The sequence below is a fragment of the Narcine bancroftii genome, chromosome 8, assembly GCF_036971445.1.
Source record: "Narcine bancroftii isolate sNarBan1 chromosome 8, sNarBan1.hap1, whole genome shotgun sequence".
NCBI classification, from domain to species: domain Eukaryota; kingdom Metazoa; phylum Chordata; class Chondrichthyes; order Torpediniformes; family Narcinidae; genus Narcine; species Narcine bancroftii.
Window position 1 is genome coordinate 68,675,792 of NC_091476.1, and position 25,180 is coordinate 68,700,971.

Consider the following 25,180-nt stretch of genomic DNA (forward strand, 5'->3'; position numbering starts at 1 on the left):
AAATCAGTGCGGACCAGAAGGGCCAACATGGCCTGTTTCTGTACTGTAATTGTTATATGGTTATAAGAAGAAATCTAGACATACATTCATAGGAAAAGTCTGGAAGGACGTCAGGCAAATGTAGCCAGCTCTGCTTGGCATCCTGGATGAATTGTGCCAAAGGCCCTTGACGTTCCTCTTATAAACCCTGTTGAGGTGTTCTGAAAGCTGTGCAGTGCTCTTCCCAGTATTGTATCCCCTCTGCCCAGGGTTTTAGTTTAAAGCAGTGGCTCTCAACCTTTTTTCCCCACTCACATAGGCGCTCAGTGATTAGTAAGGGACTACATTAGTGAGGGTGGCATTTGAGTGAGGGTTGGGGGGAGGTTGAGAACCACTGGTTTAGAGTTACAGGCCCTTCTGGCCCATGAGCCCACGCTGCCCATACGCTTTGAAGGGTGAGAGGAAACAGAAGAACCTGGAGGAAACCCATACAGACACAGGGAAAACATACAAACTCTTTCCAGACGGCGCCAGATTCCAATCTGGGTCACTGACACTGTAAATAGTGTTGTGCTAACTGTGCCTTCAAGATTGTTATCACCTGACTGTACAATGTGACACAATACTGTTTCTCCAGACCACGGTGCACACACGTACTCAATACACAGTGCATAATTATTGCATGTACCCTTGCTGGTCGCAAAATGTCCTCTATAGTGAGCTCTGTCCAAGCTGTATGTCGTCAGTAGGGGAAAGCCTGACTCCAATGATCAGACAAGGCATGGAATATAAGAGCAGGGAGGGTATTTTAAAGCGTTGGTTCATGTACAGCTGGAGTACTGCGTGCAGTTCTGGTTAGCAGAGGGGAAGAGCTTGCGTTGGGAAAGGGTGCAGAGGAAATTCACCGGGTTGTTGCCTGGGATGAGACAGGAGGGGAGACTGGGTTTGTTTTCCCCAACCCTCGTCACCATTGTAAATGCAGCTGTTTCGGCCAAGTTGCATGCTGTAATCTCCCATGGTAAAATTTGGGGTTCAAAGCACAAAAACGCTGGAGGAACTCGCAGTGTCTGTAGGAGGTAAAGATATACAGTGAAACCTCATTAGAACGTTATTTGTTAATCCGTGGAATCGCTTATAGTGCAGGTGTCTGTGGACCCCAAACTGCTAAAGGGCGGGAAGATGACAATCAGCTGGCAGCTCAACTCCCCGCTGCCCCTGCCTCCGGCGCGGGACGTCGGGGCAGGGGCGGCCGGCGCGGGACGTCGGGGCAGGGGCGGCCGGCGCGGGACGTCGGGGCAGGGGCGGCCGGCGCGGGACGTCGGGGCAGGGGCGGCCGGCGCGGGACGTCGGGGCAGGGGCGGCCGGCGCGGGACGTCGGGGCAGGGGCGGCCGGCGCGGGACGTCGGGGCAGGGGCGGCCGGCGCGGGACGTCGGGGCAGGGGCGGCCGGCGCGGGACGTCGGGGCAGGGGCGGCCGGCGCGGGACGTCGGGGCAGGGGCGGCCGGCGCGGGACGTCGGGGCAGGGGCGGCCGGCGCGGGACGTCGGGGCAGGGGCGGCCGGCGCGGGACGTCGGGGCAGGGGCGGCCGGCGCGGGACGTCGGGGCAGGGGCGGCCGGCGCGGGACGTCGGGGCAGGGGCGGCCGGCGCGGGACGTCGGGGCAGGGGCGGCCGGCGCGGGACGTCGGGGCAGGGGCGGCCGGCGCGGGACGTCGGGGCAGGGGCGGCCGGCGCGGGACGTCGGGGCAGGGGCGGCCGGCGCGGGACGTCGGGGCAGGGGCGGCCGGCGCGGGACGTCGGGGCAGGGGCGGCCGGCGCGGGACGTCGGGGCAGGGGCGGCCGGCGCGGGACGTCGGGGCAGGGGCGGCCGGCGCGGGACGTCGGGGCAGGGGCGGCCGGCGCGGGACGTCGGGGCAGGGGCGGCCGGCGCGGGACGTCGGGGCAGGGGCGGCCGGCGCGGGACGTCGGGGCAGGGGCGGCCGGCGCGGGACGTCGGGGCAGGGGCGGCCGGCGCGGGACGTCGGGGCAGGGGCGGCCGGCGCGGGACGTCGGGGCAGGGGCGGCTGGCGCGGGAAGTGCCTACCCCGACGGCCGCCCCGCACTATGTCATATATGTATCTGTTCCGCGACTCGGCTGTAACGTGGTATGAAATCATGGACCCCAACTACTGGGTTCTAACGAGGTTTTACTGTATAATTAATGTTTTGGGCCTGAGCCCTCCTTCAAGGTACGATCTCAGGCCCAAAGCATTAGTTATATATCTTTCCCTCCGATGGACACTGTGAGACCTGCTGAGTTCCTCCAGCAGCTTTGAGTTTTTAGCTGAACTATACAAAATCACTTTGGTGCCGTCGCACAGACTGCATGCAATTCACTTCCAACTTCTGTTCTCCTGCGAATTCACCCTTTCACCTCTGTTAAGACCCTGTCTTTGCTGGTTGGGAATTAGTTCAGAGTGAGTGGCCCTACCCCTTTCTGTTCCCTCAGGTGGCTGTTAACCAAGTCACATTTTTTTCTACAAATTCCCAGTTGGATTTTCTGGATCAGGAGTCACTCCACGAGTCCCAGGAGAACACGCTGATGATCGAGGAGAAGATGAGAAATAAGCAATACTACAAGTTCTGGCTGCTGCCCTGGAAGTGGATGAGGATTCGCTACGACCGACTGGCTTTGCTCGCTTTGCTGGACAGGTGAGATCGGTTCGGATCCAATAGCACCCTATCGCTAGGCCACCCCCCCCCCCAGCTGTGTGATGTGAGGAACAAGAAGCAATGAGTCTGGACACTAAATGATTATAACAAAAGGTCTTTATTTGCCTGCAAGGGAATGTCACCCCAGAGATCACATGCACATGCACACTGCAAACCATGGCACAATCCTCAATACAGGTGCTCCCAAACGTACAATGGGGGTTACGTTCTGGCAAACCCATCGTAAGTCGAGAAAGAATACCACCCTACCATTTTTTGTAATTAAATTTTAAATCCCTTTATTCACACCGGAAAAGCCATTAATGTACACAGCTGAAAGTACACTGGGGCACGAAGAAGGTTCGAAGCATTAAATTAAAATTCATTACTGGATGGTGAAGAGACATTCACGGGCATTCAGTGGAGATGATGGATTGTTTACAAGTGCACTCGTTGGCATGACCGCTACAGACTGCGGGCGTGGTTGAGTCAGCCTCGTGAGAGAGTATGCTATATGATACTCTCACACGATGCTGCTGTCGCCCAGCATTGTGAGAGAGGAGCGTACCGCATATCGCAAGTGCGGGAACCGATCAGAATTTGATATAGAAAGAATGGATTTGAACCATCGTAACTGTGAGAGATCACAAGTTGAACCTTCGTAAGAAGGGGAGCACCCGCGCTCACTACGAACAACAGATAGCTATTATTCACATTTCCCTCCATTAAGCGTGCAGAAAGCTACTAATCGCGGTTCCTGGTGTTGAACATGCAGATGAAACCAAACAGTGCCCACCACCCCCAGACCCGGTGCAGATACGGCACTCTGATTAATTGCAAGATTCATTGCAACAATAGCATGCAGCACAATAAGCCCCCTCCCCATTATTGTCACACACCTTGGGATTGATTCTCCAGCGTTGGCTCTGGCTCGTGACCTGGAGGGAAGCTTGGGTTCATTCCTCAGGAAAAAGAAACCCAGCTGCTGCATGTGCTGGGCTTTATACCCTCACCTGGTCTGTGGGACCAGCCCGAGTATGTCCAAAATAAGGATTAAAGAAGCCAGTGGTGACATGGGTGTGCCTTTATAAAGGGGCCAATGGCAAGGTGACTATTCAGCGTGAGTGGTCTTGTCCTTGATTAGCCAGGTTCCTACCGGAGAGGTCACGTGCCCTTCCACACCACACCGATCTGGTCATCTGACTTTCCCCCCCCCCCCCCCCTCCCTCCCTGCCATTCCATGCAGAAATCGGCAGGCCTTTGAGAACGTGGTGGTGGTCAGCCTGGCGGCGCTGGTCGCTTTCCTGGGCTTCATGCTGCTGATCGAGGGCTTCTTCCAGGACATCTGGGTGTTCCAGTTCTGCCTGGTCATCGCCAGCTGCCAGTACTCTCTGCTCAAGGTAAGAATCTGTAGGCCAAGTTTCATTGCCGTTCCAGATTCCATCTCTCTCCTAGCCCGTGGGTTTCCGTCCGTTCAATGTGCACCTATACCCGCTTTGTAACGTGGCTGTTCTGTACTCTTATTACATGGGACAACAATTTCTTTCAAAAGGTTTGCTTCCTGGAAAAAAAAATTGGGGATTATGATAGATAACTTCAAACTGAACACAAAGATAGTTTCAGATTTGCTGTATCACATAGGAAGTTGGAGGAACATTAAATTAACCTTCATTGAATTTAGTTTGTTTAATCGCATAATGATGCTGACACACTGCGTTAGTTCAGTGGTTTTCAAACTGCCCCCCCCTAAACTCACATCCCACTTTAAGTCATCCCTATGCCATAGGTGCTCTGTGATTAGTAAGGGATTGCTTAAAGTGGGAAGGTTGAGACCCAAGTGTTACTGAAATATTTTGCTTGAGAAAAATTGTCATAGGCCCATTTCCTTGGGAGTTCTGAAATTGTGCACATAATGAGTCCATTAGGGATGATTCAAACAGTGGTTTTAACCACTGAAATTAATTCAATTAGATAACCAACGATGAATATGTTGTAATATTAGAATGAGGTGAATTTTTATCAGGGAATTTCCATTTTATTCAAACAAGGCAATGAATAAATAATTTATGATTCATATTCTGCATTGAATTATATAAACGTTATGTAACTAATATGTAGACAATATATAACATAATATTTCTCTCTACCAAATCAATAAAAATATTTTAAAAAGAGAACAGTGGTTTTGAAACCTTTTCTTCCCACTCACAAACCACCTTAAGCAATCCCTTACTTGGCTGCACAATTTCATCGGATGCAAGGATCGACAACGAGATAGACAACAGACTCGCCAAGGCAAATAGCGCCTTTGGAAGACTACACAAAAGAGTCTGGAAAAATAACCAACTGAAAAACCTCACAAAGATTAGCGTATACAGAACCGTTGTCATACCCACACTCCTGTTCGGCTCCGAATCATGGGTCCTCTACCGGCATCACCTACGGCTCCTAGAACGCTTCCACCAGCGTTGTCTCCACTCCATCCTCAACATTCATTGGAGCGACTTCATCCCTAACAACGAAGTACTCGAGATGGCAGAGGCCGACAGCATCGAATCCACACTGCTGAAGATCCAGAATGGAGGATCATCGCCTTCCCAAGATCGTGTTATATGGCGAGCTCTCCACTGGCCACTGAGACAGAGGTGCACCAAAGAAGAGGTACAAGGACTGCCTAAAGAAATCTCTTGGTGCCTGCCACATTGACCACCCCCAGTGGGCTGATATCGCCTCAAACCGTGCATCTTGGCGCCTCACAGTTCGGCGGGCAGCAACCTCCTTTGAAGAAGACCGCAGAGCCCACCTCACTGACAAAAGACAAAGGAGGAAAAACCCAACACCCAACCCCAACCAACCAATTTTCCCTTGCAACCGTGTCTGCCTGTCCCGCATCGGACTTGTCAGCCACAAACGAGCCTGCAGCTGACTTGGACATTACCCCTCCATAAATCTTCGTCCGCGAAGCCAAGCCAAAGAAGAAGAAGAAGACTAATCACAGAGCACCTATGGCATAGGGATTGCTTAAGGTGGAATGTGAGTTTCTGGGGGCACTTTGAAAACCACTGTGTTAGTTCAACTGACCTCAAATGTTTTGCCACTGACTTTCGTTTGTACCCAGTATCTGATGCCTCTCGTGTCAGTGTCTGACAATAGTTGGCCGGTGTTGATGGATTCCAATTGCCCTGTTTGGTGAAACCTTTCACTGTGTTTGTCACTGACTGCACCAAGATCAGCGGGGAAGACGTCCAAGTGCTGATGCAGAAAATGAATTTTCAACAACATGCTGCACTTCATGGCTTTGTCTGCTTGAAGTAGACTTAAAATACGACAGGAAATCACAAAAAATAGGCTGCATCTTTTAAAAAAAAAAGAGGTACACCATCGGAACATTTTCAGGTGATTTTCGTGACCAGCATCCCCAAATCCATAAAATACAGCCTGAGGTGTTGAAGAAGCAAAATCTTATTGCTAGAGAGCCCTCACCGGATTAAAATTCTTGCCTCTCTGCTCCAGTGAGCTGGGTACAATCCCAACCTCTGGCATTGTCTGCGTGTAGTTTCTCCCTGTAACCATGTGGATTTCCCTCAGACGCGTCGGTTTCCTCCTGGGTCCCAGTGACATGCGGGTTGGTGAGTTAATCAGCCTCTGTGAGTTGCCCCTGGTGCGTAGGTGAGAGGTAGAACTAGGGGTTGGGGTGGAAAAGGGTTGACGGGAATATGGGAGGAGGGGTTACAGAGGAAATACTGCTCAAAGTTTATTGGCCCCCTCCCTCCCCAGGGTTCTGCTTAAAGTTTATTGGCCCCCCCCCTCCCCAGGGTTCTGCTCAAAGTTTATTGGCATCCCCCTCCCCAGCATTCTGCTCAAAGTTTATTGGTCCTCCCTCCCCAGGGTTCTGCTCAAAGTTTATTGGCCCCCTTCCCCGCGAAGCATTCATTTAAAAAAAAGTCGTGTGATGTGAAAAGTAAATGAGGCTTTTAATTAAATGTCCTGTGGCCTCCCAGAGGGGTTGGGCGTAGGGCCCCCATTGAGAATGGCTGGTGTAAAGGGTGGTTGGCCCTGCCGTGTAGCTCTGATACTGCTTGACCCACTGAGTTCCTCCAGCCGACTTTTTTTGCTCCAGATTCCAGCGGCTGCGAGTCTCTAGTGTTCCCAGAGAAAGGATACGGGTTAGTTGCTGTTTGAAACCACTCTATGCGTTCATGCTGTGCATTTATTTTGCAGAGCGTTCAGCCCGATGCAGCGTCTCCTATGCACGTGAGTAAAGATACATTTACACCAGGCTCCGTGTCATGGGGCGTGGCATTTGTGGGGCCGTGCCCGCCCCCTCAAATGAGAAATTGTGCCCCCAAGCCCACCCGTGTCACTAGGGGGAAAAGTCGGCTCCACCAGACGTGGGCCTGGCTGCAAGACCATGCATCGTCCCGGGTGGGACAGGAATGGATTTGCCTGTGAGCCCCTAGATACCTGAGTGACACTCTATACCCAAGCGTATTCACAAAGGCTGTCAACAGGGCCAAAAAAGACACACAAAAACTTATTTCAGCCGTAACCAGCACGTTCGGGAAAGGGTGGATTGAGAAAGTCTGGGGGATGTGTTTGACTGTATGGGAACAGATGCCATAGTCTTTGCTGGGATCTATTAGAATCATAAGGATCCCATGGGAAACCATTCTCTTGTGATGGTCAAGCGCCAATGGTCTCCAGAGATCATGTTAAAAGAATTAACAAATGAACACAGATTAAACTGGAAAGCCACATTCTGCACTACCCTGATGGTGGAAAACCTGGTTGATTGGAAGATCACAGTTTTAATTTATGGTTGCACACTCTTCCTATACCCCCCTCCCCCGAGTGAGTTCTCGAATGGCAATTTGTGTTCTCCCCACCCCCACCCCCCCCCCCCCCCACACCGATTAGATCTCTTCTGACATCAACTCCAGTTCTTGGGTCTCTTTGCAACCCATGAAGTGACTCCTTCACTGAACGGCTGCTGTCGTAATTGCAACCTCCGGCGGCCAATTTCCATGCAGTATGGCTGAGCCATCAATCCTGGCCTTACGGTTTGGTTCTGGGAGATGATATTGGCTCAGGGGCAAACTCCATCCAATGCTTCTTGGAAATAGAGACCAAGGGATCTTTCTGTTTCCCCACCTTGAGCAAGCCTATATATTTGCTGATAATAAATCTTTGTCTGCCTTACTGTAAGAAAAAGGAAATTTTGTGTGATATCACATTTCTATTTTATGACATAACAATAAAAATAAAATAATCTTGAATCCTATCTCTGTACCTCAGACAGTACAGCACTCCCTCCCTCAATGCTCCCCCAAGAGCATTGATCTGAGCTAAGGGGCTTGAACTCTGGATTGGAAGATGGGAGCAAGAAACACCAAGTGTGATTGGATCCTTGCAGGGGGAGGGCGGTGTCTCCTGGGCTGATCTGGCTGGCAATGCACGGGTGGGTGGGGTCAGGTGGCGAGGCGAGGGCGTGCTTTGCAAAGCGGGGAGATCTGACCAAACCCATCTCGCGCAGGGCCACAACTGGATCATCGCCTACAGCCGCCCCGTCTACTTCTGCATATGTTGCATGCTGATCTGGCTCTTCGACTTCACCAGTCAGAATGACCGCCTGCACTCCATCAGCCTGTACGGGATCACTCTCTTCTCTGCCCAGTCCTTTGCTTGTGCCAGAGATGTAGTGGTCGGTGAGTTTACACTTTGGCGCGGGCAACATTACTATGCATAAGCAAGCCATTTGGCCCATCCGCTCAGTGAGAGTTTCTCCCCCCCACCCAACCCTTTTTCATCTTTCCTCTTTGTTCTTTTTTTAAAAAAAATACAGCACGGTAACAGGCCCTTCCTGCCCATGAGCTCGTGCCACCCAATTAGCCTACAATCCCCATATGGTGGGAGGAAACCCACGCAGACTCGGGAAGAACGTACAAATGCCGGATTCAAGCCCGTGTTGAGCTAACCCTGCCGCCCAATTCCTTTCTCCCTTGTGTTTATTCTGCTGCTGCCTATATTCTATGGCTTGACCAGTCCCATTTCTCCCCATTCTCCGGTTATGCACTTATCGCCATGCCTTTATAGCACCAGTGATCAGGACAGGACCTGGGTCCGGTCTGTAAGGAGTTTGTACTTTCTCCGAGGGTTTCCTCTGGGAGCTCCAGTTCCCTCCCACCGTTCAAAATCTACCAGGGGTGTAGATTAATTGGGCAGCACGGATTTGTGGGCCAAACTGGCCTGTTACCATGCTGTATGTCTAAATAGAATAAAAATAATCAAAAAGTACTGAATTCCCCAGTGGATTTATAAATCAAGTTTATTATCATCCAATTGCTCAAGTACAACCTGACGAAACAACTGTACCCTCACTGTGATACAATTGGCAAGGACCCTCTCAAAAGAGACCTGCAGAAGGTTGACCAGGAGAAAAATGATTGAATTGTACATTAAAAAAAAGACAAAAATAATAGTCCAGCATGGATGATATGGGTCGAACAGCCTGTTTCTCTGCTATAGTGTAGCATAGCATCAAGTAATTTGAATTCTCCCCAAATCCTTTCTACCTTTGCCTCATTGTAAGCCACCCTACTGTTTTAAATGCTTTTACGGAGTCCCTCAGCACTCCTTCCACCGAGGCGATTAAAATCAGAAAATGCTGGAAACACTCAGCAGGTTGGGGAACAGAATTAATGTTCCGAGGCAAAGAACTTGGACCTGCAGCAGTAACGTCGTTTCACTCTGCACCGTTTTCTGTTTACGCCATCGCGGGCAGTGTTCCTGTTGGCGGTAGCCTTCCCCGATCACCAGGCTTCCTACGTTTTGCGGCTGCTGGTTGTTGAGACTTGTGTTCTTTTCCTTGCAGTGTTCACGCTGTGTTTCCCAGCCATTTTTCTTGTCGGGCTTATGCCTCAAGTCAACACTTTCTTCATGTACCTGTTGGAGCAACTGGACATGCACGCCTTTGGGGGCTCAGGTAGGGTTCACCGCAGTCAGGGGCGCCCTGGAGATCAGTGTCCATTCCTGGTGGCTCTTTTCGTACCCAAGGTCACTCCTCCCATGCGGACTGGGAGCAGGAGGGGTGTCCTCCTCCCATACAGGGAGCATTTAAAAGACTCAGGCACATGGATGCAAGAAAAATAGAGGGTTTGAGGTTGGGAGCATATACATAGGTGTATATAGGTCAACACAACATCAAGGGTTGAATGACCTGTACTGTGTTGAAATGTTTAATGTTCCTCTGATATAAACCTCCGGAATGAAACAGCAAACACCTGAAAGAGAAGAAATAATTGTGTAGAAATTATGTCACTCTCTTCCAGAGGTCCCCAAGCTCAGGCACAAGGCAGCCCTGTCCTGTCCAGTGGTATTTGCCTCCTACCCTGTCCTATTCCCGGCTTGGGGGGCCCCATCCACCTGCAAAAGGCGGCTCAGTTCTTGGGAACTGTTCCCCGGGGGGGGGGGGGGGGGAGAGACACACGGGGCACCGTCATGGTCCTTTCTCCCCGCCCCGGTGAGAAGGCGACCCGGTCTGCCCTTGGAGCAGAAGGCTGAAGGGGTTGTGGGGGCGCATTTGAAAACCATAACCATCACTGCACTAACTCCATCTGCCCATTTTTCTTCGCAGCCACAACCAGCCCTGTGTCAGCACTTTACAGCTTCGTGCGCAGTCTCGTGGCTGCGGTTCTTCTGTACGGATTCTGCTTTGGTGCTGTGAAGGTAAGGGGGTGGGATGGTGGGACAGGGAACACAATGGGTCAGGAAATTTTTATCATTTAAATTTTTAAATATTTAGACCTACAACACAATAATGGGGCCTCTTGGCCCATGAACCCGTGCCGCCCAGTTACTCCCAATTAACCTACAACCCTGTACATTTTGAAAGGTGAGAGGAAATTGGCACCCGGAGGGAACCCATGCAGGCACAGGGAGAACATACAGCACTGGATTCGAACCTGGGTCGCTGGCACAGTCATCGCATTGTGCTAAGTGCGCTGCTAGGTCCACTGTGTTGAGGGGACAGAGCGGGGCTGATGAATTAGCCGGGAGTGGGGCTGAGGGGTCTTTCATCATCATGATGTCTCTCTTTTTTCCCTCTGTTTATCTTTCCTTCACCCCCTCTTTTTCCCTCCCCTGCTCTCGCACCCCCCTTCTATCTGTAAGCAGGTTCCTTGGGAACCCCAGCACGTGCCTGTTCTGTTCTCGGTGTTCTGTGGTCTCTTGGTCGCCCTGTCTTACCACCTCAGCCGACAGAGCAGTGATCCGACCACCCTCTGGTAAGTTACTGCTGGGAGTGGCAGAAAGTTTGACGTCTGCCCTTGTCCTGGAATAGCTGCGGCACGGTTGGGTTTGCACATGGCAAGGTGCCTTCGAGGGTTCCAGATGTACAGTGCAGTAACAGGCCCTGTCGGCCCACGATCCCGTGTCGCCCAATTACACAAACCCTTGTACTTTTTGGAAGGGTGGGAGGAAGCTCACGTGGACACGAGGAGAACGTAACCATTCCTTACAGACAGTGCGGGACTCAAACCCCAGTCCAGATGACTGGTGCTGTAACAGCACTCTGCTAACTGTGCCAGCTAAACCTTCACTTGCCCTGTCCCAGTGGGGTTTGGAACGGAGGTGCCAGCAAGTGGATGGGGATGACGGGGCAAGGTGACACCCTGGCTGAATAAGAAGGGCTTACCTACGCCATTACAGGCTATGCACAACAGAGCACCTGCTCCAATTTTGGTCAGAATTTATTGTTGTGAAAATTTGTTGATTTGCAGCAGCGTTATAGCCTTTACTGCTATAAATTACATTTAAAATAAATTGGTGCAAAAGAAGAGAAAGTGTGGTTCATTGTCCACTCGGGAATCTGATGGCAGAGGGGAAGAAGCTGACCTTGTGGCACTCGGTGTTCGTCGTCAGGCTCCCCCTTTCACTCTACTACCATCAGGGCGAAAGGTCCAGGAGCCTGATGACGAGCACTCAGCGGCTCAAGGACAGCTTCTTCCCCTCTGCCATCAGATTCCTGAATGATCAGTGAACCACATTTTTACTTTTCATGCCCTATTATTTTTAATATAAGTAATGTCATAAGATGGTTATAATATGTATGTTTGCATTATGAAGTTTCCACAAAGTATGACAATAAATCCTGAATGAAGATGGCATGGCCTGGGTGGTGGGGCTCCTTGAGGATAGAGGCTGCTTTCTTAAGACATTGCCTCTTGTCGATGTCCTTGACGGAGTGAAGACTTGGTGCTTATGATGTCGAAGTTAACAACCCTCTGGAGTTTATTCTTGTCCTGAGTGTTGGCACCTCCATATCAGGCAGTGATGCAACCCACCAGAATGCTCTCTGGTATACCTGTGAAAATTTGCAAAAGTCCTTGGTGATGTCCCAAATCTCCTCAAACTCCTCACGAAGTATAGCTGCTGGCCAGCCTTCTTCGTGATTGCTTCAGCATGGAGACCCCAGGACTAATTGCGAGGGATGTTGACACCCCAGAATTTGAAGATCTTGACTCTCTCCACTGCTGATCCCTCAAATAGGAGTGGCTCAGGTGAAATGCCTGGTCTCTTGAGTGGAAGTCTCCTCCCTATATACCATGAAGGACCTGGGGAATTCTGTGTTGACCAACACTGATTCCTCCCTGGAAGTCAGATCGCCATCATGAGGTTGAGCAGTGATCCCACAGACATCACTGATCCCATCAATTAAAAATTGGATGCGTTTGACTAAAGAGTTCTGAGGTGGGCCAATGGTTGTAAACAGTTCTTTGATAATAGAAGACCTTCCTGGCACCACCTTTGTTGGGAGAGTAAGGTGGCAGTGTGACTATTCACAGTTTGCTCATTGTCGCATTGTTCAGTGAGAAGAGTTCGTTTGGCAAGCAGTCCAGCAAGTCAACTCCAACTCCAGTACAAAGTGGATGCGCAAGAGCACGTCACAGTGAAAGATCAGTTCGTGCATAGCAAGAGCGGCATATGAGGTCACTGTCGTTGAGGTTCACTCAGGAGCCTAATGCCTGCAGGAAAGAAGACCAGAACCCATAAGAAGCTGAGTTTGTTGGCGTTGGATTCGCACTCACCTGCGGGGAGGAAGGAGAAGAGAGTGTCCGGGGTGGGATGGGTCCTTCAGTATGTTGGCCGCCCGGATGGGGCAGATGGAGTTGATGCAGCCTTAAAGTGAGTCTTCGGTTGTTTGGAAACGAGCACGAGTACAGCTGCACAGAATTTTTAAAATCACTTTGCAAAATGTGAGAGTGGGGAAATGCAAAAGCAAAGGGATCCTTTGTACTTGTTCACCAGTCATTGATTGCAGGTTCAGGAAGCGGTGAAGAAGGCGAATGCAATGTTGGCTTTCATAAAGAGGGGATTGGAGTATAGGAGCAGAGAAGCCCTGGTGAGACCTCACCTGGAGTATTGAATCCAGTTCTGGTTCCCATATTTAAGAAAGGACATACTTGCTTTCGAGGGAGTGCAGTGCAGATTTACGAGGCAGATTTACGAGGATGGCAGGATTGTCATACGCGGATAGGTGAGAAAGACTTGGATTATATGCTATGGAGTTTAGAAGGATGAGAGGAGACCTGATTGAGGTATATAGGATTATCGAAGGGCTTAACGAGGTGAAATCAGAGCACATGTTCCTAATGATGGGAGAGACTAGGACTAGGGGACATAGTTTAAGAATACAGGGAAGGCTATTTAAGACAGAATTGTGGAGACATTTTTTTTACCCAGAGAGTTATGGGTCTGTGGAATGCATTGCCACAGAGGGTAGTGAGGGCAAGTTCACTGGGTAGATTTGAGAGAGTTGGATAAGGGTCTTGTGGGCAGGGGAGTGAAGGGTTATGGGGATAAGGCTGGGATTGGTTATTGAAAGAGAAAGATCAGCCATGATCTGATGAATGGTGGTGCTGGCTCGATGGGCCGATTGGCCTTCTCCATCACCTATTGTCTATAACTCCTTTGCAGCAATAAGCACTGCCACAGCAGTTAGTCTCACCCCAAGAGAGTCTGCCTCATGGCTTATGCCAGATCCCTCGGCTTTGAGACAGACAGGTCCACATAAGCGTCTATTCCTCAGAATTCTCCTGGGATTCGTTAACCGTGGCCGTGTCTCTTGCCCAACGGTTAGTAGTTGTTTTGCTACCTTAACAAATAAGGAGGTTCCTATCAGCTCCAGCTGAGAACAAGAAAGGAAGGAAGGAAGGTAGCTAACTTCCCTCTTCCAGTCCACATTTTAAAACTTGCATTCGCAGCAGGGGAGGGAGATTTGTGAGATGTTCACCGCGCTCTACGCCTTCCTCCGATCTTGGGTAGAGCAGCTTCCGCACCACACTGTGATGGGTGCAGCCAGGAAGCTCTGGACGGTACACCTGCAGGGGTTGTACTGGGACATGGGGACATCCCGAACCTTCTTATCTTTCCAAGAAAGTTGAGGCAATGGAGCATTTTCCTGACTGTTGTGTCAACGTGGGCAAGTTCTAGTGTAAAAAGGAGCATTTGAGCTGCAGGAGTCGGGATGCTGGGCTGAGATGAAAGGATTATGGATTGTGTTCCTGCTGATAAGGGCGCACAGTGATGGAGAGATTCCACTCCGGGGCTTGGGGTAAATCACCCACTGATTTGCTCATTAACCCGTCGTTTCTCCCTTGTCTCTCCTGAAATTCAGGTCCCTAATCCGGTCCAAATTCTTCCCGCAACTGGACAATCGAAACCCTGAGGATCCACTGTTGGAAATCCAGGACCCACTTCCAGCAAAGCTCAGGAGCTCAGTGGTAAATCCTCAGTGGCGTTGGACTTTTCCGAAATGTCGTTGCTCAGCTGAACCCTGCGGGTCACTGATTGTGGACCTCGTCTGAGGGGGCCTACAGATGAACCCTGAGATTCAGACTTGCTATGTCCCTGTTGGCCTTTATCCTACAAAGGCATGTGCTGTGTGGGAAGGTGGCTTCAAAGAATAACGGGTCCGGACATGGGTTGAATGTGGAAATAATCTCTATTGAGACACTCGCAAGGGTATTGTAACAAGCAAGTATCTTCAGTGACACAGCACAGGGCAACCAGTCACATTGGAGTTACACTACCGATACCAGTAACTGCTTACACTCTAACAAACACAGTACAACCCAGTCACGTTGGACTTAACACTCCCAATACTAGCAACTGTTTATGCGTACTTAACACAACCAAAGACTACAATGCACTACTCGCCGTTCCTTGTCTAAGGTGGGCACTATCTACAACAGTGCACCATACCCCCGGTCCCTATGTAGTGCACACCTTACCAATGATTCCTCCAGCGTTGTCCGCAGCAGGATTCGTTGCAGGGCCAAGCATGCGGTGGTCTTTATAAGAACAGTAATTAATCGCTGGGTGATTAAAAGGGCCATTGGTCAGGTGTGCACTAATGGATGGGCAGAGTCCAGCCTTGGTTGGCAAGTGGTGCAACCTCTGACTAGGGTCCAGGCAGAGAGGTCACATGACCCTCCACTGTCCAGGTTCCAGATACTTGGCCCTCCACAATCTACACTGCAGCAGGTAAAGGCCAGCTTGCTGCTCCATAGGCAGGTAGTTTGGGGCAAGGTTGGATGTGTGGGAAGGGCAGATTACTGTGTTTGGATGATTTACTTTTAAAAATGTAGTTTATTTCAGTGATTGCAAGAAACCACATTAATACAAGATTACAGTATTTGAATTATGTATGATTCACACGTTCAAATTATAACACTGTCATCACCATCCAGAACACAGCAAGCCCACTGGTCCTGGAAATACCCCGTTGTGTCCGTGGACACCATGCGCTCCTTCTCCAGGGACATGTGGGCATGGATGTAACCCCAGAAAGAGGGGCAGGACAGTCACCTACCTACCTTTCCACCCCCATCCCTTATTTTCCTAACTATGTAAAAATTGATCCAACCTCGTCTTAAAATTGCTTACTGCTTCAGTGGGCAGCAAATTCCACAGATTCCCCACCCTCTGGGAAAAGCAGTTCCTCCTCATCTCCATTCTCAATCTACTGCCCTAAATCTTGAGGCTACGTCCCCTAGTTCGAGTCTCCCACACTATTTCCTTTATGAAGGAGCCCATCTCCAATCACTTGTTCCTGGGTCAAGTGATAGGAACAGTCTCACCCCCCCCCCCCCATCCCGTGCCCCACCTCCCCTTTCCCCACCCGTTACAGCACCACGTTCCCCCATTCAAGAAGAGACTGAACTGGTAGTGAATCTGCAGCAGCGTCGCACTCGCTCCAAGCTCTCGTGTCTTTGTCTTTCCCCTGCCCAATTCCAGGAACTGCAGGATGTGCTCCGTGCCCCTCCTCTTTATAACTGGTTGTCCCTTTCCTTCCCCATCTTCAGCAGGAGATCCTCCACTCCGACCTGGTCATGTGCCCAGTGATTGCCATCATAACCTTCGCGATAAGCGCCAGCACTGTCTTCATCGCCCTTCAGGTAAGCAGTTGGGACTGTGCTCATTAGCGTTCAGACGGATGAAGGTGGGGTGGGGGAAAATCTTAGAGAAACGTGCAAAATTTATGATAGGTAGAGGCTGTTTTCATTTGCGGGTGAGGCGATAACGAGATTCCACAGCCTCAAGGTGCAGGGGTACTAGATTAAGGCGGGTAAGGAGGAGGGTGGTGCTGTTGGAACTGCTATGCGGCAGTGCTGCAGATCCAGGGAGCAGAAAACCGTGCTCTCCCGAAGAGTCCTACCACCCATTCCGACTCCCGTTGGCTCTGTTCAGGCTTTAAATGGCACGTTAAAGGAGCTGACCGGTTTTTTCAAACCTTGCGACCACGAGGCCTGGGACCAAGATGGCGGCGCCTGTGGTCGGCAGCAGCAATGAGACGCTGCAGATTCTGGGGCAGCAGTGGACTGGTGCAAGGCATCAAAAAAAACCAGGAGAACACTCCCCACCCCCATTGTTGAGAAGGAGTAGCAGAGGAGATGACCCCATAGGATGGTGATCGCAGTAGCAGACCAGCGAGGGGTTCTGCGGCTGAAGGCGACTTGTGGTCGGGGGGACCCCCACAGACCGCGGGGCTGCTGGAGACAGGCTCCTGAGAATCAGGATTTGAGAGGACGCTGAGGGCAAGAAGGGCTTCCGAGGGGCCCTGGGCTCTGAAGGCTTCCTCATCGCATTGGAAGTTTGGATCTGGAGCCTAGGTTGCCAAGGTTTTGAACAGGAGTCTCTACGGCTGTTGAGGCCGAGGGAATGCGGGAGGCGAATCCACGGACACTCATTGTCTCTGAAGGGACTCTTGCTTCTCTTTCTTTGACTAAGGGGCGCAGGGCAATGCTCATGGTGAATTTTTGTCTGCCATATGATAAATAGTATCTGATCGGATCTGGTGACTCTGCCGTAAGGCAGAGAAAAGTTGAAGTTGATCATGAATGTTAACACTTTTAATGTGTTACCACGTGACAGTAAAAGGTACCTTGAACCTTGTGTGTGAATGAGGTGAGAGGGAAAAGCAACACAAGTGCTAGGGAGTGAAAGAGGGGTACTTCAAGTCAGGCTTTCGAAGTTCAGATCTATTGTCAGAGAACATGCGTGACATCACATACAACCCTGAGATTCCTTTTCCTGCGGGCCAGGCAGAATGACCACTTATTGGTAATGCAAAAAAAAAGCTGTACTCAGAAGATACGTATGCATGTAAACAAATAAAGAAGTTAAACTGTGCAAAACAGAGAAGAAAAAACAATAAATCCAAAAGTAAGAGTCCTTAAATGAGTCCCTGGTTGAGTTTGTTGTTGGTGGAGGGGTAGCGGCTGTTCCTGAACTTGGTCGTGCGAGTCTTGTGGCACCAAGACCTCTTCCCCGATGGCAGCAGCAAGAACAGAGCGCGTGCTGGGGAGTGGTGTGGATCCTTGATGATCGCTGCTGCTCTCCGATGGCAGAGCTCCCTGTAGATGTTCTCGATGGTGGGGAGGGTTTTGCCTGTGATGTCCTGGGCTGCGTCCACTACCTTTTGCAGGGCTTTCTGTCATGGGGTATTGGTGCTCCCTGTGCCAGACCGTGATGCCGTTAGCACACTTCCCACCACAGTGTTGTGCAGTGGCACCAAGTGGACGTCCGGATCAAAATGAGGTCAGGCAGCATCTATGGAGAGAGAGAGAGAGAGAGAGTGTCAGTAAATGTTCTGAATTTGAGCCCCTTCTTCAGAACCTGGTGACTACCTGTAGTCTCGGCTGTAGTACTGTTTAACCCCCACTGGATGGGGCCATTGTCTGGGCACAGCTGACTGGGAGCTCGTGTGTTCACACCCTGACACTCCATGGTAAATCGGACCACTGTGCTCTGCTAAAACATAGAACGGACACCGCGAGACCTATGGAGTTCCTCCAGCATTTGTGTTTTCTTTGTGATCACAGCGTCTTTAGACCTCTGTCTTTCACAACAAGAACCCCTGACCACCTTTGCAGATGCTGCTTTTAGTTTGTTGTAAGGGTTGGTGGGGAATTAACCCAGAGGAGATCACACAGGAGACCCTGAAGGTTAATCTCCAGGTTGAGTCAATGGGGAAGAAGGCGGATGCACTGTTGGCATTCATTTCTTGAGGAATAGCACACGAACAGGAACATAGATACTTTATAAAGTGCTGATGAGACCTCATTTGAAGTACAGTAAAACCCCGTTCGAACGCATGTACATCAGAGTGCCCACGGATAATCAAATCCAAATGTGACCAGTTTTCAAAGGATCTATAACTAACAATTTCAATGAAAGAAAGCAAGGGTGTTGTTGTAATATTGGTTCTGAATTTTAATCAACTTATTTTACAGAAAAATGGAGTTTTTCCCCAATATTTGCAGTTAAATTTTCACATTGAGCCAAACAAAAGAACATAATTAATGCGACCCTATTTGATCAAGCGCGGTGTTAATTAGGTGAGAAGTAAATCGACTCGCGATACTGGGGTTAATTTATGCAGATTAACACCTTCAAAGAAACTAAATTCAAGCTGTAAGTATACAAAATGTCAGTCAAACACATCTATTAAAAATAAGTTAAATATTTAATTTATAATTTCAATTGGTTCCCTTTGTCATCTTGACCAAAGAAACAGATTTTGAGAACAAAATGCATATCAATAATCTGTCAAACCCATCCTTTTTTCCATCCGTCTATCTTTCAAAGTTTAGGGTCCACAGACACCCACGCTATAAACGATTCTGCGGATTAACAAATCTCGTTCTGTGTACAGTTTGGGGTGAGGGGAGGGCGTAGTTTAGAAAAGACGTGCTGGGTTTGGAGAGGGTCCAGAGAATGACACCAGGAATGGAAGGGTTAGCACATGAGGAATGTTTGTCGGCTCTTGGACTGTACTAATTGGAGTACTGAAGGACAAGAGGAAACCTCAGACATTTCGAATGCTGAAAGGCCTGGACAGAGTAGATGTGGCAGGATGTTTCCCACTGTCTTGGGTAAACTTGTACCTCTCACTTTGTTCGTTTTAGATTGGTCACAGTGTTTGAGCTACCGAAAGAAAATAGACACACACACCGAGAGCAGTTCAGTTTATACAAATGTTTATTACTAATTCAAAAGCTGATTTCACACTACAATATCCAAGCCCTTCCCAACTATACTTATCAACGCTTGGACTGGTCCCAACTGCCGAAGCGAGGCAACGACCGCACACTTGTAGTAAGTTGTCAGGGCGCCGGTAGCAGCTTCTCCACCTCTCCTGACCGGGACATTGGCTAGTACTAAGGGCCGTACCGGCCAACATATTAATACCCAGGATACACTCGTCAGTTGCAGCCACCAGGGCATGTAACCAGATAGGGGAAGGGCTATCACCCACCGTGGCACGGACTTTTATTTCCTTTGCCAGGGTCACCGCTCCTCCCAACCCCTCTATTTGAAAAGTCGGTCCAGTCCAGAGGTCGGGGTTACCCGGAATCACTGAGTGCTCCGCACCGGTATTGGCCAAGGCCAAATATTGACAGTCATTACCCCCACTCCAATGGATTGTTAACGGTATGTAGGACCATGGATCCCCGTGTATCTGCCGTATCTCAATGGAGTAGACATGGGAGCCCTGCCCACACTTTCATGCTTTAGTAGGGTTCGAGGGCTTCCAGGCCCACATGCCACTATTATCCATAAGAGCCTTGTTAACCATTTGTTGTACCTCATCACGAGTAACTGGAGCAGGAGAAGCCGGCTCGATAGAAGCAGCAGTGGGAGCAGAGGGCACAGCTGGGCCAGGAGGACTCAGCAGCTGGGGATGATGTTCCCCTGCTTTTCTCTTATAAAGGGCATAAAGGACCGCAGTAGGTTTCCCATCAATATCACTTTTAGGTACACCTAACTTTAACAAGGTCAGAAAAAGGTCCTTCCTTGTCGGTCCATTATTACCAGCAGCCCCTCTCTTTTCATCCTGCTTGTCTGATTTAACCCGGGCTGTACGTGAGTGGATTTTACCTCCCACCTCTAATTCTCGAAGCCCAGATAAGGCGTGCACCGCCTCAGACACAGGGTGCCCAATTAGCGGACTAATTATGGACAGAACCAATCCCCGTGTAGTGGGTTGGGCAGAACGAACCAATCTGGTATGCATTCTGGCTATGAATATCTCTTCATCAGGGCTCCCCCCATGTACCCACAGCCTCAAACGCCCTGCATACAAGGCAGAGGCCAGGGCCTGGTGACGAATTACTGCTATACCCTCCTCTGGGGTTCTCCAATTGTTCTGCAAATGTAAATCCCAATCTACTGGTGATGGGTATACTCGTAGCAGGGCATCCCCTAGAGTGTCAAGTAAGTAATCCACCTCTCTTCCTCTACCCCGCAGCTCAGCAGTGACCCGGATATCAGTAGTCAATGTTCCTAATCCCAACAATTCCTCAGGGGTTAAATATACATTACCCCCTCCTTGTTCCCAGACACGCAGGAGCCAGGCTGCCAGTTTCTCCTGCCTTTTGCCTAAATTGATCTCCTATGGCAGCCAGCTCATTTACAGAGAAGTCACGTATTATTGACTGCTTCTGACCCCTATTCCCACTTTGGCCCGCAGGGCCCTCCACCCAGTCTAGGGGAGGATTCCAAGGCCATCCCGTAGAGGGAGTAGGCCATAGAGCATAAGCAGGGGTTTGGGTATTTTCCCTTGGGTCCACTTGGGAGACTGGGGTATCTATCCCTTCAATCTCCAGGTCAAGAGGGCATGACTTCAGGATAAAAGGGCGTTAATTTAAAACCTAGATGCAGAAATTTTTCTTTGGTCGGAGGGTTGTGAGTTAGTAGAATTTGGCTGTGGAAGCGAGGTCTTCGGGTGTATTTAAGGTAGAGATTGATAGGTGTTTGATTAGGGCATCAAAAGTTATGTGGAGAAGGTCAGGGAGTGGGACTGAGGGGTGGATGGATCAGCTCGTGATTAGAATGGTGGAGCAGACTCAATGGGCCGACTTCTATATCTTGTAATCTTATAAACGTGGCATTATTTTGCCAACAGCAAATCTCTTGAATTCTCTACTTCCGAGAGTTGTCCAGACATTCTCAACCCTTTTGTTGGGTATGGCACCCCCCCACCCCCACCAAACCCCCTTAGGTCTGCTTGAAGTTCCCTTCCCCTGTGAAGCAGTCAAGTTCAGATGGATTCTTCTGTACCTCTCTTCAACTGACCACATTTTTAAATTGCGATTTTGGTCTGCAGCCCCTCCTTAATGTTCTGTGGTCCACTCAGGGTGGGCCATATAGCTCCCGTTGAGATTGGCCAGTGGCTTTCTGCTCAGAGGTATCGGTGTCCCCGCACCAGGTTGTGTTGCCAGGTAACAGATGCACTTACTTTCCCAATATGTAGTAGTGACTGTGACCCTGGTCTAAGAAGGGGAGGGGAGGGTGCCTCCCCTGCATTGCAATTGGCAAACACCGAGCAAGTCTATGAAACTGACTTAGCCTTGACTGGAAAGACAGCACCATTAGGTTTCTGGAGCAAGGCTAAAGCCACAGCCTTCTCTGCAGGTGCAGGATGGGCCAGCCATTGTGTCCGTGGCCCCACTGTCTCCTTGTCGCCGTTGAACGTCTATAGTTGGTGTTGGATCACTGAAAGAATTAAGGTGGAGTGTTATTTCACTAGTGTGGGTTTGGAGGGGGCAGTGAGTGGTGAGCTGGTGTTGAGTAAGATTGTGGAGTAAATATTGCATCCAATCTACAGGGAAGGGGGGCTTGGTTAGCGCTACTCTGTTACAGTCATTCAAAGCGTGTGAGGGGTTGAAGGTCAATTGGGTGGCTTGGGCTCATGGGCCTGTTACTGTGTCTAAAATTAAAAAAAAAATTAAATTTCCGTCCCTGCACTTTGGTGGGGGGGGGGGGGGGGCGATCGATCTTCTCCACTTTTCTTCCCACCTCATGCTCTCTTTTCTGCGTTTTTACCTCCCCCCACCCCCCCCCCCCAACTCCGTGCAGCCGGTCCTGAGTTACGTGCTGTATGCCCTCGCCGGCCTGGTTGGCTTCCTGACGCACTACCTCCTCCCACACCTCCGCAGGCAGCTGCCGTGGTGCTGCCTCTCGCACCCGGTCCTCAAGTCCAGGGAGTACAGCCAGTTTGAGGTCAGGGGTGAGTATGGTCGCAGCGCGAGGGTGGGATTACATCAGGGAGAGCTTCTTGGCAGGATGCGTGTGGGGCGTCTGCATCAAAGTGTGTGTGGGCACACGCACATCTGTCGGGGAGTTGTGTTTGTGGGGACGAACGCTTGTTTTTTGGGTCGGTTCTCTGGGGACTGTGGTTCTGTGGGAGGGGTTGCGATTGTGGGAGGGTGAGTGTCCTTCTGAGCAGAGTGGTGTGTGCGTGAGTGTCTCTGGGGCACGGGATGGAAGACTGGGTTGCATTTGTGGGCAGGCGGATGCCCATGTGAAGGTGCAAATGGCAGCAAGGAAGGCTTTCAAAGCTTGCAAAGTGATCTGGATCGGCTGGAGAAAAGGGCTCCAAAATGGCAGATGGAGTTTAGTGCAGAAAAATGTGAAGTGTGGCACTTTGGAAGGACAACACGGTAAACGGTAGGGCACTAGGGAGAGCGGCAATGCAGGGGGATCTGGGAGTGAAGTTAAATAATTCCCTGAAAATGGCGTCACAGGTTAAGAGAGATTTTGGCACATTGGCCTTTGTAAATCAAAGAATTGAGTGTAGGAGTTGGGATGTTGATGAGGCCAACCAAATTTGTAGTATTGTGTGCAGGGTTGGGACTTGCCCGGACTGAGTTACAGGAAAGGTTAAACAGGTTCGGACTTTATTCCTTAGAGTATAGAAAAATGAGGGGAGATTTGACAGAGATGTATAAAATTATCAGGGGTACAGACAGAGTAAATGCAGGTAGGCTTTTTCCACTGAGGTTAGGTAAGATACAAACCAGAGGACAAAGGTTAACGGTGAAAGGGGAGGAGTTTAAAGAGAACATTCAGAGGAATTTAGTTCACGAAGAATAGTGGGAGTGTGGAAAGAGCTGCTCCCAGCTGAGTTGATAAATGCAGGCTCAATTTTAACATTTAAGAAAGATTTAGACAGGTACATGGGAGGGTTACGGAGGGATATGGTCCCGGTGCGGGTCAGTGGGACTCAGCAGAATAGTAGTTTGGCACAGCTTTTATTATTTTTTTTATAGAAACTTTCTTCTGTTTAATAATCATTTTGAACATTTGTTGTCCAGATTCTCTGCCCGTAAAGGGGAAGTTTAAGTCTGCGTATTTCATTCAGTGCCATGTTCCTGCTGATCCCATGGCTTCTGACACAGATGCGGTTAGCTCAGTCAGTTTGCCGTCCACTGGCTGGGAACAGAGAACGGGGTGGGTGGGAGGGGGTGGTGTTATCCTGAGGAGACTGTGGTTTGTGGTTTAACCTGCCCTTACTTTTGTCTGACCATCGGTCCACACACAGCACTCAAGGGTGGAGGGTGCTGCATGTTCTCACTGTCTGTGCCCAACGTGAAACTTTACAGCACAGTACAGGCCTTTCGGCACTCAATATTATGCCAACCTCTATATATTCCTACCCAAAAAAAAGCACTAAAGTCTTCCTACCTTGTAACCCTCTATTTTTCTTTCATAAGTGGGCAGAGAGGTGGAAGCCACGGACCTGCCACCTGCCCTATCCTGCTTCGCCCAGGTTCAGTCTTCCAGTCAATTCTCCGCTTGCTTCCAAATTTCTCTGACTCCTACCCGTCCTTCTTTCTCGGTGAATCCCTGCGCCCACCATCGAGAATTCTGCACTTCGATGTCTGTCCCTGAAAATTGTGCCTAAGCGCGGGAAATATCCTTCCCCAGCCTCCTGAGATTGGCAGCTTCCTTCCAGATCCTCCTGTGTGGCCATCTGCTTCACATCCACCTTTGCTGTTCAATGTTCTGATCAGGATTGCTTTATTGTGGTATAATAGTACAGAACATGCAATATTTCACAAAAGCAAAGGGTCGCCATTAGTGTTGCCCAGTGCCCCTGACTGTAGGAGAGAAAGAGAAGCAAAAGTCACAGCGTCTCCAGCGCTCACGCAGCCTTCTCAGCCTGTTTGATTCAGGCAACCCAAGTTTCAGATCCAAGCCTCCGATATGATGAGGAAGCCCACAGCACCAGAGGTCCTTCGGAAGCCATTCTTGACTTTAGCAGCCTCTCGAATCCCAGTTCCCATGAGACAGTCTCCAACGGCTGTGAGGATTCCCCGACCACAAGTTGCCTGCAGCCTGGGTGCATGCATCAGCCGCTGAGCCCCTCGCAGGTCCGCCACCAGGGTTGCAGCCCCAGTCTCCTTCTCTTCTTCTCAACAGAGGAGTGTTCTCCCCGCTTCTTGTGTCCTGCACCGGCGGCCCGCTGCACCCCCCTCGTGGCCTTTGCCAAGCACGGGTGCCGCCACCTTGAGCCCAGACCCTGCAGTCATGGAATTTTAAAACCAAATGCTGTCGCCTCCTTTAAACAGGCCGTTTAAAGCCAGTGCAGAGCCCTGGTTAATACGGCCTCCACGTCAAAGATGCTGAACGAATGTATGATTAAGCACCATTATCCTGCCCAAAGCCAACTGGGAGTGTTGAAACTACCCCCAAACCCACATTCCACCTATGCCATAAGTCTCTGATTGGAAAGTGAGTGGAAATAAAAAGGTTTGAAAACCTCTGTTTTAATTGTCCCTAATTGACCCGTTATATGCACGATTTCATAACTTCAAAGGGAAATGGGCCAACGATAATTTTTCTCAAATATTTAATTAACAATGGGGTCTAGAGGAGTGATTCTCAACCTTCCCTTCCCACTCACATCCCACCTTAAGCAATCCCTTACTAATCACAGAGCACTTATGGTATAGGGATCACTTAAAGTGGGGTGTGAGTTTAAGGGAGCAGTTTGAAAACTACTAACAGGGATACCTTGGGTAACCCAGTTAATACGTTCCAGACAAGTTCAGTGGAAAACCACACTGTTCGAAGCATTATTGCAATGTACAGTACAGGGATACCTTGGGTAACCCGGTTAATACGTTCCAGACAAGTTCAGTGGAAAACCACACTGTTCGAAGC

General features: G+C 50.0%; 1 protein-coding gene across 1 annotated transcript in view; it reads left to right on the forward strand.

The window, feature by feature from the left end:
* Window positions 1–25,180, forward strand: part of LOC138740824 (pecanex-like protein 3) — a 110,732-nt gene that overhangs the window by 45,267 nt on the left and 40,285 nt on the right. The window contains 10 exon segments of the mRNA XM_069893982.1: window positions 2,508–2,668; window positions 3,915–4,068; window positions 6,890–6,922; window positions 8,202–8,373; window positions 9,540–9,650; window positions 10,302–10,393; window positions 10,841–10,950; window positions 14,343–14,448; window positions 16,033–16,125; window positions 22,091–22,241. Of these exon segments, the coding sequence (XP_069750083.1) occupies window positions 2,508–2,668; window positions 3,915–4,068; window positions 6,890–6,922; window positions 8,202–8,373; window positions 9,540–9,650; window positions 10,302–10,393; window positions 10,841–10,950; window positions 14,343–14,448; window positions 16,033–16,125; window positions 22,091–22,241 (1,183 nt within the window).